Source organism: Apus apus, chromosome 5, assembly GCF_020740795.1.
Source record: "Apus apus isolate bApuApu2 chromosome 5, bApuApu2.pri.cur, whole genome shotgun sequence".
Classification (NCBI taxonomy): domain Eukaryota; kingdom Metazoa; phylum Chordata; class Aves; order Apodiformes; family Apodidae; genus Apus; species Apus apus.
In genome coordinates, this window is record NC_067286.1 from 14,327,865 (window position 1) to 14,343,287 (window position 15,423).

The 15,423-nt window shown below is 36.1% G+C and overlaps 1 protein-coding gene across 1 annotated transcript in view; it reads left to right on the top strand.

Annotated features, from left to right (window-relative positions):
* The window catches only part of OTOG (otogelin), a 102,864-nt gene that overhangs the window by 80,517 nt on the left and 6,924 nt on the right, over positions 1–15,423 (top strand). Inside the window, exons 41-54 of the mRNA XM_051622057.1 lie at positions 1,152–1,372; positions 2,276–2,414; positions 4,525–4,719; positions 5,585–5,797; positions 6,578–6,682; positions 7,047–7,157; positions 8,270–8,371; positions 8,818–8,916; positions 9,562–9,602; positions 10,714–10,789; positions 11,673–11,851; positions 12,589–12,693; positions 13,141–13,260; positions 13,874–13,919. Of these exons, the coding sequence (XP_051478017.1) occupies positions 1,152–1,372; positions 2,276–2,414; positions 4,525–4,719; positions 5,585–5,797; positions 6,578–6,682; positions 7,047–7,157; positions 8,270–8,371; positions 8,818–8,916; positions 9,562–9,602; positions 10,714–10,789; positions 11,673–11,851; positions 12,589–12,693; positions 13,141–13,260; positions 13,874–13,919 (1,752 nt within the window). The remainder of the gene's footprint in view (positions 1–1,151; positions 1,373–2,275; positions 2,415–4,524; positions 4,720–5,584; positions 5,798–6,577; positions 6,683–7,046; positions 7,158–8,269; positions 8,372–8,817; positions 8,917–9,561; positions 9,603–10,713; positions 10,790–11,672; positions 11,852–12,588; positions 12,694–13,140; positions 13,261–13,873; positions 13,920–15,423) is intronic.

The window sequence follows — 15,423 nt, forward strand, 5'->3', positions numbered from 1 at the left end:
ATACAGACGTCTCACAAATTGTAATTAGGAAGAAAGAATGGGGGACTGATCCATCATTCTGCATTTTGCACCTGCTCTTAGAGGTCCTTCCAGAGGAGACTGTTGTACCACTTTCTATGTTCTTTGTTGACTAAAGTCGCTCCCAATATGTTAAGTTGCTCCCTTTGCTTCAAAGTGTTTCAAAATTGCCAACTACCTTAGTTTAAACAGAAACAGAATGTGATGCTGCCTTCTGAGACGTGAGTACAGAAGTTTGATTTTTTTCTTGTTGAGTGGTAATACAAGTATACCTGAATGCACCTTTGTGGTAGCTCTTAAGTCAATAGATGCTTAAGACTGCTTAGAAGCATGAGTAGATGAGCATCTTGGCATTTTATGGGAGTTTCATTTCCTGAAACATTTACAGTTTTCATTTGTATACTCAGAGGTGCTTTGCAACCATTTTAAAAATACATTTTTGTTTAGTGCTTGTGTGACCAAGGGTTGAAGTTTGTCTGCTTTCTGAACAGCTCTTTGGCATGCAGTAGATCTCCATTCTTTACTTTTTTTTAATTTTTCTGAATTTTGTGTATTTTGATCCTCCCAAAGACTTTCTACATCTGTTGCAGGTTGTGATACTCATGATTAGATGGCTGGAGCACCTCTTCTATAAAGACAGGCTAAGACAGTTGGGGTTTTTCAGCCTGGAGATGAGAAAGCTCTAGGGTGACCTTATAGCAGCCTTCTGGTACCTGAAGGGAGCCTACAGGAAAGCTGGGAAGGGACTTTGTAAAAAGGCATGTAATGGTAGGACATGGGGGAACAGTTTCAAGCTGAAAGACGGTAGATTTAGATGCAACATTAGGAAGAAATTATTTAGTGTGAGGGTGGTGAGACACTGGAACAGATTCCCCAGGAAAGTTGTGGATGCCTTATCCCTGGAAGTCTACAAGGCCAGGTTGGACAGGGCTCTGAGCAACCTGATCTAGTGGAAGGGGTTCCTGACCATGGCAGGGAGGTTGGAACTAAGTGATCTTTAAGATCCCTTCCAACCCCAACCATGATTGTATGTTGCATAAGTTTGTTAAAATACACTTTTTTGAATATACTACTTCAAACATACTTCAGAACCACGTGGTGTTAACCTGCTTTTTTCTTCTGTTAATACACAGGTTTTTGTGATAGAAGCTTGGAAAATGACTTGATGCTCCCCAACAGGACCGTTTTAAGCAAAAGCAGTGCTCCCTCGGCTTTTATAGACAGCTGGCAAGTGCCAGACACGTTAAAGTATGTTGGAGAAGACAGGCATCAGGAAACTAATTGCTCAGTCATGGACTGCTCAGAGTGCTTAAGAATGGTGTTGAACCAGACCTTCAGCAGCTGTCATCCTTATGTATGTTAACTATTTCGGAAGCTTACATTTCGAGAGAGGTGCAGTTCTGGTATAATTTTGTATACTTTCTAGTTTCATTAACGTGAAACTACATGTTACCACATCTGTGAAATGAGGTACAGACTTTTTGGTATCTGTGGTTACAAGGTAAATATAATTAAAGAGTGTGGCAGCTTGATAGCAGAGTTGCAATAAGCAACTAATGCTTTCATAATTCATAATATGTATCTTCTAGTTTTGACAATAGCATCTAATTTATAAATCAGTCTCAGCTAATTCAATATCAACATGATGTAGAGCAAAGTAAAATAAAATAGTTTTAGGTTTTAGTGAATTGTTAAGCATTTAATAATTTAACAAGTTCCAAATTGCAAAAGGTAATTTGAGAGCCTGCATTCTCAAAGGCTCCAGAGACAGGGAATTATAGCCTAGAGAGATGAGAGGGTGGAACAGGCCATTTAAAGCACACCTAAAGCAAATAACAAACAGTGTGCAAATGAAGTGTTTATTTGTGAACATATGAGTACATTTACTGTTTCACCTTTTGTATATTGCTGAGTTTGATGAAGAGGAAGCTAAAAGCTGACAAAAATATAGAGTTAAGGAAGAACAAGGAACAATCAATAATTATGCATTCTGTTGAAGAAACTGTTAGCTTTTGCCTTGGCACTTATAAGAGGTGAAACTGAGGAATATAAGGATGTCAACATTCAGGTAGCCTTACTTTTAAATACTAGTAGATTCTCTTTGTAAATCACTGAAGGCTGGCGCCCTCTTGCTTACTATGAACCAAGAACGTTTAGCTTAATGGTTTGTAGCTGGTATTTAAAAAGGTCAGTAATTTTCCTACCTAGCAGTGTCTCTTTGAAGGTGCAATAGTTGTTTGTTTTTTTTCTTTGTTAGGTGCCACCTGAGCTATTCTGTGATATATGGGTTCAAGACATTGAGTACATTCGAAATCCATGCATTTCACTAGCTGCCTATGTGGCAATGTGCAACAAATTTAATATTTGCATAGAATGGAGAAGCTCTGATTACTGCCGTAAGTATTTTGCATGTATGTTTTCCTCTGGTGTTCACAGAGATGCAACTTGTCTAATATAAGAGGCAGAGCAAGTTGAAAATACCAGTGATCCTTGAGTCCTCACGTACTTTGGAAGTCATTATTAGGATAATAAATTCAGCATTTTTAATGATACAATTCAAAGCATTGTGCAAAAGGATCCATGATCATTATAGCCTTTAAACAGATGGAAAAGGTAAGCTAAAGAACCTTGCTCGGAAGCCTGCCTCTGTCTTATAATGTACTTAACTGTACAAGTCAAATCTTCCGATTTGCAATGTAGAGTTTGTTTCTCTTAGCCACTGATAGGGCTAAACACAGCAAGTGGGTTGTGGAGAGGAGGAAGCCACAGAGTACAGCAGTTCTGTTATACTTCGAAGTGGTGATATCTGTTTGATACTGCTGCAGAAATCTGTCTTTGGAGAAAGGATTGAGCAATGAAACACCTTTGAGATTAGAGGGAAAGTGAGGAGTAAAACCTGAGAGCTAGAGTATCCTAGCAGAAGACATCTCCAATAGCAACATACTAACAGGTAACACCAAATGGGATCTGTAGTTGTCAGTAAATAGAAAATTTGGATTGCAGCATCTCTTTATGCTGTCAGTGGTTGCCTAGGAAAAGCCCAATGCAGTGATAATATAGGGAGGTCTGTGGTTTCAGTGCTTGAAAAGAGAAAGACATGTTGATGAAGTGTGATGCCCCAAAGTAAGAGAACTTGCTGCACACAGAAATCATAAGTGATTTTTTTTTTTTTTAAAGTGATCCAAGGTGAGTACATTTGCACAGGTTTCATGCAGGTGTGTCATAATGTCCTGCAAATAATAGTCATGGGGTCTAAGCCTTAAAAACAGAATTTTAAAAAGAAAAAATCTCTACAATTTGAATGGATTTCGCTGGCAAATATCTGTTTAAAAAGACACCTTGTATATCTCTAAATACAGTTACCTATTCCACCCATCATGAAGACACATCACTCTTATTTTTATACCACAGTGACCTCTGGTGGTACGTGTCACGCAAGGAAAAGCCACGGAGTCATATCTGAATGTTGTGGTCACTAAGTGTTGATAAGCTGTAGAAAGCTTTTTTTAAAAACCTGAGTTCTTCTGTTAACAAGGCTCTAATAGATATATCCTATGGAGCATTATGGCCATTTTTAGTAGTGAGGATCTGAATAAAGTCAGCCTTCTCTCCCAATTAATCTTTAAAGTCTGAACTGGAACCTTCTTTATTTTTGACCAGTCTCTTTGTAAACTGGACTTTGTCTCATTACCATGATTCCGGATGGTGTTGCTGGAAGATTTAGGTATCATTACATGATACATTTTGATATATTTTGGTAGTTCGCAGAATCACATTGTTAGCATTTGTAGTAATTCTCTGTTTGCTGTATTTATGCAGCTTTAATCGCTGATAATTGTGAAATGTCATGTTAAGTTTTCAACAGCAAAAGTTAAATTAAAATCAGATGCTTTTTTGGTCTAATCCTGCATGCACCCATAATGTGCCAAGGAATTTACATTAGTAGTGTAAAGAATGTTAAATTTGACTGTGTTCTTTGAATGAAAAATGCATACAAGAGTGTAATTAATGTAGGTATATATTAAATATAGTAATTACTTAAACCCATTATTTATTATTCTACATAAAACAATGCTGAATTTGCCTTTATGTGTATTTTTTTGTAATTGACAAAGCTTTACCATGTAGTAATCACTGCATTTTCTTTAGCCACTGCAAAGTATTCAGAATTATTCAGAACACTGTTGTTAACCTGTGTGATATTTGCAAATGGTTTTGAATTTTAAATAACTTTGGGTCAACACTGTTGCATAGTTTCAAAGCTACTGCCAAAATGCAGACCGAAGTCTAATGAAAGTGTTACTACAATAAAAGGTAAAAGTTCTTGCAACTTCCTTTTGTTTGAATTTGTCATGGGCAAGGTGACTGTTCTGTATTAATGTTTTAGGTTGGTAGATCCTACTGAATTGGCAAGCACAGGAAGCTGACAAGAAGACAAGAGTATCTTAAATACTGCCTCATGTGATCACAACTTCAGAATGAGTGATTTGTTTATTTTCTTCCTAGCCTTCCCCTGCTCTGAAAACTTCTCCTATCAGGCTTGTATAGCTGCCTGTGAGGTTCCAGATAGTTGTCAGAATAACAAAGTTGCAACTCTGGACTCAGACTCCTGCTCAGTGCTGACAGAAGGCTGTGTCTGTGCTGGAGGGACCATCCTTCACCGAGCTCACACTGCTGTCTGTATTCCTGAAGAAAAATGTGGTATATTTAGATGTGATTTTCTTCTTTATTATCTGCAAGTGGGTGGTCAGATACTATATTAGTATTAAGTAGAGTTCTGGCCTGGTGTTGTGTGGGTTCTGTATGTCATTCAGTTGAGGACTTTAGATATTAAAGAAAAATTAACTGTGCAGGTGAGCAGGAAGGGAAATTCATTGTGACATACAATTTTGCTCACCTTTCAGCTGGAGGATGGTTTTTTATATGGAAGCTTTGGCTGATGTTTATGCATTCAGGTATTCTAAGTATGTTAATTTTGGCCTCCTTTTCACCTTTGCCAAGGGTCCAACCGATTGATACTAAATGGCGTTCAAATGACATGCAGCAACAGTTAATTACACATTTTATAATACATATATACATTCTGTGTTATTTCTGCCAGCATTGATATTTATCTTCATTACAGTTCTTCCTGAGCACACCAAATTGTGGACCAATACTTAACACTAACAACACCGGCCTTAAAGATGCAGTTTATTATAAATCAGATTACACTGTAAATTAGTAGTGGTTTTGCTGTGTGTGGAATACAAAAGTAACTTCAGATCACTGCTTTAAAAACAAAGGCTTGGATTGGGATTTTAAGTGACTAGCCTTGCAGTGGAGACACAAAACAAAAGTGGAGGCCCTGATCCTCTAGAGTTTGAGTGTCTTGCTTTCCCATATATATGTATTGAGTCTCAGACTGTCTCCTCTTTCATCTTTTTGTGGGATGATGGGGATAGGTGATGCCTTTAAAACTCTGGGATTTTAATGCTTCATAGTTTCACATGTGCTGTTAAATAAAATGATGGTCAAAACTTGAAGTAAAAAGAAATTACTTCTGTTTTCTGTTACCCTGATACAGCTTGTACAGATAGCTCAGGAGCACCTCATGCAGTAGGTGAGATCTGGAAAACTTCTTTAGGTGGATGCTGTATGCAAAAATGTGTTGACAGTGAGACCATTATTCCAGTGGAGTACAACTGTACAGATATCCCAAATTTAGACTGTCAGCGATTTGCAGAAGTGGCCTTACTTGTTCCTGGTGATCAGACATGTTGTCCTCAGAAGATCTGTAGTAAGTATCCCTTAGTGATTATGAATACTGCCCTCTGGAAAATGCAGATATGCTTTCTCAGTGTTTTTTTTTTTCCCCTGTTACACACCCTACTTTTCAAGTGAATGGAAATTACTGTGGTTTTAATTTGCAGATTATGTAGAAAACTGTAAAAAAATTGTACTGTTGTTTTGTTCAATATTCTGTAGGTTTTGGGGAAGAGGTAGAGGGAGGGGACAAGGGTTATAAGGATTGAGATAGCATTGTGTTTATTTGGATGTGAATTGTGTTTCAGCTATACAGGCTACTGATTTATTTTTAATATCCAAATGCAAATAAATGATACAACTAATCCTGAGGAAAAAAAAGATCTGATTATTGCTTATCTAATTTACAAAGTGAGCAGTAAAGAAAGGATAGAAAAGCTTTTTTTTTTTAATCCTTATTTAGAAAGTCTATATCAAGAATGAAATTGCGATCAGTTTTTGTGTTTTGACCACCAGGGATAATGTTGCAGTGAATTTTCCACAGGATGATTTTTTTTTTTTAATTATTTCTAAATTCTTGGAGGATTCAGCTCTAGTTTATCTTTGCCCCCTTATAGAGAGTGTTGCAAATGCTGAACACTTCTAAATATTGCCTCAGGGTTTTTTTTGCTAGTTTGGTGTGGTTTTCATATGCATGTTGTTATTTGGAGATCTGGAATATCAGACTGCAAATAATGCTTGCCACTGCTCTGTTTGACTTTTAAATGGATGAGATATTTTAGAAGGTTTTTATTTCTTTCCCTTTATGTAATAGTTTGTAATCAGAGCCTCTGTGAACCCCTAATACCCAAGTGTAATGGCTTGGAAAAGCTGGTCACTTACTACAATGAAGAATCCTGTTGTCCTCACTATGTTTGCGGTAGGTTTCTTTAGAAGAGGTAAAAAAGTTCACCCTGTAAAAGACATTCAGTAAATGAAATGCATCAACTTATAAGCAAAAATGCAGTCAGTGTACACATAATTGTTAGTATGGCCATTTGCAAAGTTCTTTTTCATCTAAAAGCTCTGGGTTAGTCTGTGCCTCAGTTTGAGCAGATAAAATGATGGAGTTTTGTTTTAATGATCAGGTGAGAATGTGTCTTTGCTCTCTAGAAAAACTTGTACTTTGTATTGCAAAAGTATCTTGTAGTATTTCTCTGCACTGCAACTTCTTAGAGATACAGTGTAACAAAGGAGGAACACTAAAAGTCAATAGAGAAATAAATCTGTTGTACTATTTTCAGAATGTGATCCAGCAAAATGTGAACCAATGGAGCAAATGCCAAGTTGTCGAGATGATCAAACACTAATTGCTGCTCGGGTGGAGAGTACCTGCTGTATTTCCTATATATGTGGTACAGTATCCTGGCAGGTTGAGATAATCTTTGCATATGCAATGATGTCTACTGTCTTGCCAGTTAAGTCCCCTTGTATTACATTTAACTCTCTCAACATAGTAAGTCTAGAAAGTGGTTTAAGAAATGGGCATTAAGTTTACAAAACATAAGAAATGGCAACTATCACCACGTCACAAAACAGCTTTGTGCAACTTAGTACCATTCTTGGGTCATGTGGAAGAGTGGTGGTGGAGTCCGTGACTGAGGGAATTGAGGGCCTCTCTGTACAGTGTGTGGACTGGCTGCCAGGATATGTTATCTGAAAGAAGATAGAAGCTGTATGTGCTCTTGCTTTCAAATCCTATTGTATCAGCTCTGGCCCATCTTATTTGATGGTAAATATCCCATATGAGAGTATTTGTTCTGTTTGGGGTTTGGCCTTTAATGACTTAATACAATAATGAAGTTGCGCTTTTCAATCAGTATAGAAGTTTTTATGTTACCATACAGTTGTTTTCTGTATGATAATAATGTGATGGTGAAGCTCTATTGATTTTACTATATTTTTGCACATAGATGCCTGTGAATCAAAGGCCAAGTTGTCTTGATCAGCTCTTCATGTGCAAAAATCTGAGCATTAACAGAAAAATTGAATTGCACTTCAGTTATTTACTGTAACCAGAACTGTAACCAGTTCACTTTGATCATGTGATGGCAATGTGCTTGCTGTGTTTAGCTCTTCTAGCTGTCCACACAGCATCCTGGTGTCTGTTTGTCCTGTAATTATTGGAAAGTACCTATTGTGATTTTTCATATGTGTTCATGTGGGAAGATAACACCGGGATTACAGAAGATGCCCCTTATTACGGATCAAAGATCTTATCATTCAGGTAGAGGAACATTCCTGAGAAGAACAGGGTGACTTGGTAGGAAAATCTAGCAAAATTGTTCATAACAGAAAGGAAGAGAAAATCCTGATTTTTGTGATCTGACTCACAAACAATGTGGGCCTATAAGGAATGAACGCAGAGTATCTTTGTTCCCTTTCATATGTGTCTGTGACAGACTTAGGGGCATGTTTCCTGGGCAGTAGTAAATGGTTTAGATTCAAATAATTTATTTTTCTGCAGCATGTGGGGCTTGCTCTGATCAAATACCCAAATGTCAAGAAGGAGAAGTTCTTATTGTGGATGGCAACACTACAGAGAGGTGTTGCCCTACATACCAGTGTAGTAAGTTTGAAATGATTTTGATATTTAAGGTAATAGAAAACGTCAAATTTTATAGTGTGGATGCTCAGTGCCAGAAATGGCATACTAGAGATACAGCTCTTCTTGTGCAAGCTATCATCTGTAGTCGTGAATAGATAACCTTTGTTTCTAAAACTTCATGTGCCTAAAGCATTATCTGAAGATCTGTATCATAGAGACAAGTGAGTAATTTTAGACCCCAAATTCTGGAGATGTAAAACTGTTTTAAATATTTGCCTAGAGTAGTTGTACTCCACACTACTATTACCTGATGGCTAACACTTAAGTTTCTATTATTAATCTTTTAAGTAAGATGTTTTCTGAAGGTGCTTATTATTAATAAGTAACTTACTATCTCTTGATTCATATTTCTGTTAATCAAATATGACAATCTTGTGTTTATTGGACTTTCTTTCCTTGAATTTTAGCTTGTGAAATACATCGTTGTCCCGAGTTCAGATGCATGCTGGGCATGTCTTTGGTGGAGGTGTGGAGCCCAGAGAAGTGCTGCCCCTTTCGGACTTGTGGTAAAAAGGCTGATTTTCATTTTAGTTGCCTTAGACAATAAAATACTGACAAGAGCTTTGGCTTTAACTCTAGTTTCAGCCAGTTATACTATTTTGATCTGCTCACGAACAAATAGTATAGAAAAGTCATCTCATGGTACAGAACTTCTAAATCTGCCTGGTTTAGGGTTTTTTTTTTCCTTCATAAGGGTAATCTTAAACATTTTTTAATAGTTTGTAAATTGGTTATGGCTAAAAAGAGAGGTTAAGTTCACAGGCAGGAATTGGCCAGTTTATGAAGAGGATGGTATATCATATATCTCTGATGCCTTAAACACAATTCTCCATTGCTTTATATTGATTGTAATGATTGTCATTATTGCAAGGAAGCTAGAGGACAGGATGGTCACCTTTTTTTAAACATGTTCTGCAGTTGATACAATGCTGTAAATTGTGGTAATAAGGAAAGGTGGTTATAGAAGCTGATACTAGTTTTCAGGATGGAATAAAAATCAAACACAATTCTGGACTCCCTAGATGGGTGTATTTCAAAAACTAGCAGAATTCTTCACTGATGACTTGTACATCTGGAATTTCTGTTTTGTTTTAAGGAAATTATAATACAACTTTCTAAACTATTATTTCTGTTATTGTATTTTGTTTTAGAATGTGCATGTGGAACAATCCCCAAACCTCAGTGTGACCTGGTATGATATTCATCTTCATCAGTATTCTTCTATTAATTTCTTAATAAATCTGTAATCGGTATCTTACTAATAGTTTTATCAGTGAAATATGAAATGCCATGTCATTCTCTTTTATATTTTTAATTGCTTTGCAAGAAGATTTTAATAGTTTTTAACAGTTTTTAATAAGCCAGTTAAGTTTAAATATCTAGCAGAGTAAAATGGCTGTATAGCATTGCTATTTCTGGAGGTTTTGGCCATATTCTGCCCTGAAGTACTTGTAGAGTGTAACTACTCTCATGCAGCCAAGGGTAAACTTTAAATTGTCAAAACTAAAGACTTTAAAGGATCAGTGTTTTGTTAATATTCTTGTAATAGTGAATATTTTAACATATATCATGGACTGAGACCACTGACTAAGCAGAACTGTATTTCATTGTGACTTTTTCTGCATTACAAGGTGGTTATTAGCATTGCAAGGTTAGGTTTTCAGTCAGTACTTGATATGCTTTGATTTTGCTTTCATTATTTTATCCAGAAAATATTACTGCAATGGGAATAATTTATAAAAATTATAATTTGGAGTCCAAGGAAGGAATTGGAAATAGTGCTCATTTTTTTAACAGAGACTTCAAAGTACATTGTGAGGTGGTTGTTAGTGCTTTCATTTTATAGATGAAGCAAATTTGGCATAAGGAATCAGGACTTGCAGAAGAGTAGGAGAAAAAAATCTTAATATATGTATCTGTAAACAATAACAGGCAAAAATTAAAAAGTACATCTGTGCTATTGAAATACTGTTTATACCCATTAGGTATTCCATGTAAGAAAACACTTCACACTGCCAGGAGATATCTGTACAAAGGCAAACCATTGCAGTTCATTGTTGGTCTGCCTTAGTCTTTTCTGTTCTAAATAGTTGAAGAACCAACAACCGTTCCTATTTTTGAGGTGTAAAAAAGAATCATGTTTGGTTATCATTACTAAGTTTAATGCCTCTGTGTGTGTTGAAAGTGGTTAAATATATTTCTAGGGGCAAGAGATACTGCTACTCAAATCCTGAAGGAAAGGATCATACAAGTAAAAAAATACTGTAAATTCATTCCTTTTTTTCCTGCTTTTATATGCTTAGGGGCAGAAACTTCAGCTAGATGAACAGTTCCAGAACAGTACAGAAAATATCTGTAACTGTGTTAAGTACAAATGTGGTAAGTCAGAAAATAATTTAATTTAACATTGACTTTGAACATGGAACTGAGGAGGAAAGAACTAATGTAATTCACAAATAGTGTAAGGCAAGAAAATAGGACTCCTCACTAAAAAATTAATTGATAATGGCCTGTCCTTGTGTTCTATCAGTTCCTGCAGCAGGAGGTCTGTGCTGGGAAATAGCAAACAGAATTTTGGGAAAGCTGGGTAGTGTTGACTAAGCAGCCTGCATATTGTTAAGCTGGAGTAAGGACTCCAGCAAGAAACTCAAACACGCACTAAGTGTCCACATAGAGAAAAGTCCTGCTAACCCATTGTGGGAGTACTCAGGAGCTGATAGACTTACTCATGTGTTTTACAGGATCAAGGATAGCATTCACCATCATGCAGATTAATCTTAGAGCATGCCCAATAGCATCTGAGAAACTCAGGAAAAAATAATTCCTGTGGGGCACCAGTTGGCCAGTAGAGTTGGGATTATGCTTGCCTAGATTTCTACAAGAATATGTGTTCTTCTCAGCTAATTATCCTATGTGCCATCACTAATCAGTGGGGAGAAATATATATTTCTCAGGTACTTTTCTTATCCCGAAGTAGACTTATAAAGCAAATCAGTTGAAGAAGCCTGCACTGTCCTTTTGGTGGTGCAGCTAACCGAATATTAAATATTTATTTAGATTTCACGCAGGGTTGTATTTGAAATTATTTGATGATTGTGGGGAAGCATTAGACTAATAATTAACATCTGACCCATAATTCTTTAAGAGGTAGAGTAGTTTTTTCCATTCCTGTTTCACTGTTTGAAACATTTTTTAACAGAGTTTTCATATTAAGCTGATTATCCTCACTCAGCATGCTGTTTATTTTTGTGCTTCCTTATAGTGAGAGACAAAGTTTGCCTGAGTAATGAGAGAGGTGTGCTGCTTCCTGGACAGACAATTGTGGAACACAGTACAGATGGCACTTGCCATATTTCTCACTGTACAGATGTGATTGACCCCTCCACTAAATACTACCAAATAAATACATCTTCAATAGACTGTGCTGTCAAGTGCAAAGCTGTAAGAAGTTCAGAATTTGAGACATCGTATTGTGATTGCTGGTCTTAATGGCATTTTGATGTTTTTTGTTGAGTAGATTACAGAGGAACAAGATGGAAGGAGTAACTCTGAGTTCTCCCTCTTAATTATGTGTTCCTGCACTTCTGATAGAAGTTTATAGAAGTGTCACTCTTTCATGTTTTCTTCCCCATGTGAATCTTATACAAACTAATGTATATAGCGTGTTGCCACCTTGCATCCTTGTATAAATTTAGCTGCAATATGAACAAACTGGTAAAAATTACATGCAGATGGTAGCTCAGAAAGACTTAATTATAAATACAAGAGTAACTTTAAATATGGCAAAAAACAGCTGTATAAAATAAGCAAATGATGCCTTCTACTTTCACGAAGTATACATTGCTATGGGAATATTATATAGATTATTTTTTCGAATTATATTCTTACGTGAAATCTGTTGTGTAAAAAGTCAAAATTTCAGTGGTTCTTGAAGTAAGCCATCAGACATGCATCTGAAATGGTAGAAAGACCAGTTTATTCTCTCAGAGTTGGAACTTTTCTCCATTTACTTCAATTAATATCAAAGGTATTTTATAAAAGCTTCATGAATGTTCAGTGTGTACAAAAGTAAGATGTGCAGTTCTGAAAGTTATTTAAAAACCATCCCTCTAATAAGCTGCCTGAAAAAAATCTGCAAGATGTTGTTATGCTAGGAATAATATGTTTGATTTTGGCAGAACCAGGTCTATCAGCCTCCAAAAGATTTAACAACTTGCTGTGGTAGCTGTAAGAACACGTCTTGTCTCCACACTTTCAGCAATGGCACAGTTTCCAATTTTAAGGTAAGTTTATAAGTGTCTTATTCCCTTGAAATATTCACAAGTAAACAATAAAATTATGAGATACTCTATACATCTTGCCATAAGAAATATGGAAAGAAGAGCTTTATTTGGCCAAATACTAGGAATAGTTTTGCATATATGCAACATTACTGTATTCAAGAGTCAGCCATAGAGCTGTGTACAAAGATTATGGGATTTTGATATATCAGAGAATTATCATCAACTTGACTGTTTTAGAACCTGTTCAGCATTATATATTTAGCAGGCTTGGAAGTTCTGTACTTAAACACAACTTTAAAATGCATCTAAATTATATTTCTCTGTATAAGTATTATTTTTTATTTAGACAAGATCACTTTATTATGTAATCAAATTACATAATAAACACTTAAAATGCTGGGTTTGATTAGTCATTGAGTAAAGATTCTGGTTTACAATTTTTAACAGCCTGGTACTGTTTGGATTTCCAACTGCATCAGATACGAATGCACTAATACAGCAGTAGGACCAGTCCTGGTTTCCTCTTCGGTTGGCTGCCCACCCTTTAATGAAACTGAGTGTGTGAAGGTCAGTGTTCAAAACATTGTTTGCATTCCAGCTATGATTTATTTGTTTTTCAAAGAGTGTCTCAGATACATTGCTGGTGAAAGGTTTTTTGCTGTTCTAAGCAAACTTAAAAAGCTAAGGCAGAGACATAGATCATCGTGGCTTGAAATGCTGAGGTGGACATCAAAAATTGAACTCTTCTCCTTTTAAAAAGCTGCAGCTATTCTTCACACTCTGGGGAGGTCTTCATGCTACAACAGTGAAGGCAGCCATGAGTCTCTACTCTGGGGCATGGGTGGCTCCTCATTTAGATGGGATCTCTTCATGCTTTGTATTTTAATCAAGTGTTTTTTGGTAGTCAGTATGGCCCCTACAAGAAGTCAGGAGTTTCATCTAAGTAGCACAAGATGGTGTCAGACCTAACACCATCATTCCCTCCCTAAATGGGGCATTTTGATAGCTGCTGTTGTCTAGGGGCATTCAGCTAAACCTTCAAACATTCAGCAGAGTGCTGCATTTGCATGAATAATGTTGCAGGGCTTTCTCCAGAAGATATTTTTGATAATGCAGATATATGGGAATTAATTAATGAAAAAATCCCAAGTTTTTTCCTTTTTATTTCTCTCTTGGTCAGGTTGGAGGCTATGTTGTTCCATTCTTAGAAGGATGCTGCAAAACATGTAAGTGATTAATGACAATTCCTGCCTCACAAATCTGTCTGATTTGTTGTTACCTTAGAAATTAGATTGATTCTTTCCTTCATGGAAGCCTGATTCAATGATCTCAAAGGTTGTGCTTTTCCCAGTGTTAGACCTGTGAATACCAGTGAAACTAGAGGAGTTAAATCAGAAGAAAGCAGTTTAACATTGAAGGGTTTACTCCACTGATAGTGGTTGTGTCTGGCCAGCTCACTAAAATTGCTACCTCAAGTAGTAGTTTTTATGTGAAACTCCTCAAAATATTAGTTAGTGCAGTTATTATAATAAAAGGTTCTGTGTTTTGGAAGGCACCTTAAAACATGCTTAATTTACATTAATATCTTCATATTTTATAAAAATTAAGGATAATCTATGCAATTTGTAAGCTGATGATGTAAAAATTAAGGATAATCTGTGCAATTTGTAAGCTGATGCTGTAAATAATGATCTGATTGTAATATAATCCTAGGTTCCATTAACAGACATAGTTTAGAAGCTTTCAGGCAGTATCTTTTAAAATAACTTTCAGGTAAAAAATCCTCTCTTACTTGATTGCCAAGATGTGTTTTGATATCTATGAGCACTACTACAAGTTACCTGGAAAAATAAAATGCTTCTCTGCAGAATATCTTCTTATTAATATTATATTAATATCTTAATATAAATCAAGAACTAAGTACATTTTTTATTAACACACTGATACATAGCTGAGATGTTTTGGCTGATACAATGAAAAACTTAGACTGGGACAGACCCCTAAGCTGAATAATTTAAGCTCAAATACTTGGAAGTTGGCAATTATACAAGCAACTGAAAAGGAGTTTTTATATCGAGCAGTATCATATTATCTTTTAAAAAGTGCAAATATCTCACTTAATTTGGCTAAGTGTCTGGAATAGTGACCTAAAAGCTAAAAATAGTAAGAAATAAAATGTGGGAGAGAGCTGGATACAAGTGCAGGTATTTCCTGCTGGGTGGGATGGGACTTGGAACAATCATGACTACCAGATTGGGTACCTCATGCACAGTCGCTGCAGTGGGATATATGTTGCCAACTGGGAAAAACCCTTTGGTGTTACTCATTATGTATTACATTTTGTACTACAAAGATTTTTGAAACTGTGGAAGGTTTATCTGCTTTTTTTTCTGCTCCTGGTCACTGTAAGGGAATAGTAATATCTCTTCATGCTTTTTAACTTAGGTGGACCTGTCTTTGAAGCACTTGTCCTAGTTCTGTAGCCAGTTCTCCTTAGGCTCTTTGAGATTTTGTTTCTGATTATCTGGTTTTGATTAGCAGCTATATAAACCAGCTTCTGAACAGTTTATTAAAACCATTAAAAATATATTCAGCTACTTTTCTGCAAGGCAGATCTTGCTACTGTACTTAGAGAAAGCTCATAACATTCTTCAATAATTAAGACAAAAGTAAATTATTAATCTGGGGTGTGTATTGCAAACTATAATCAAATGTTTGAAAAATCCGGTG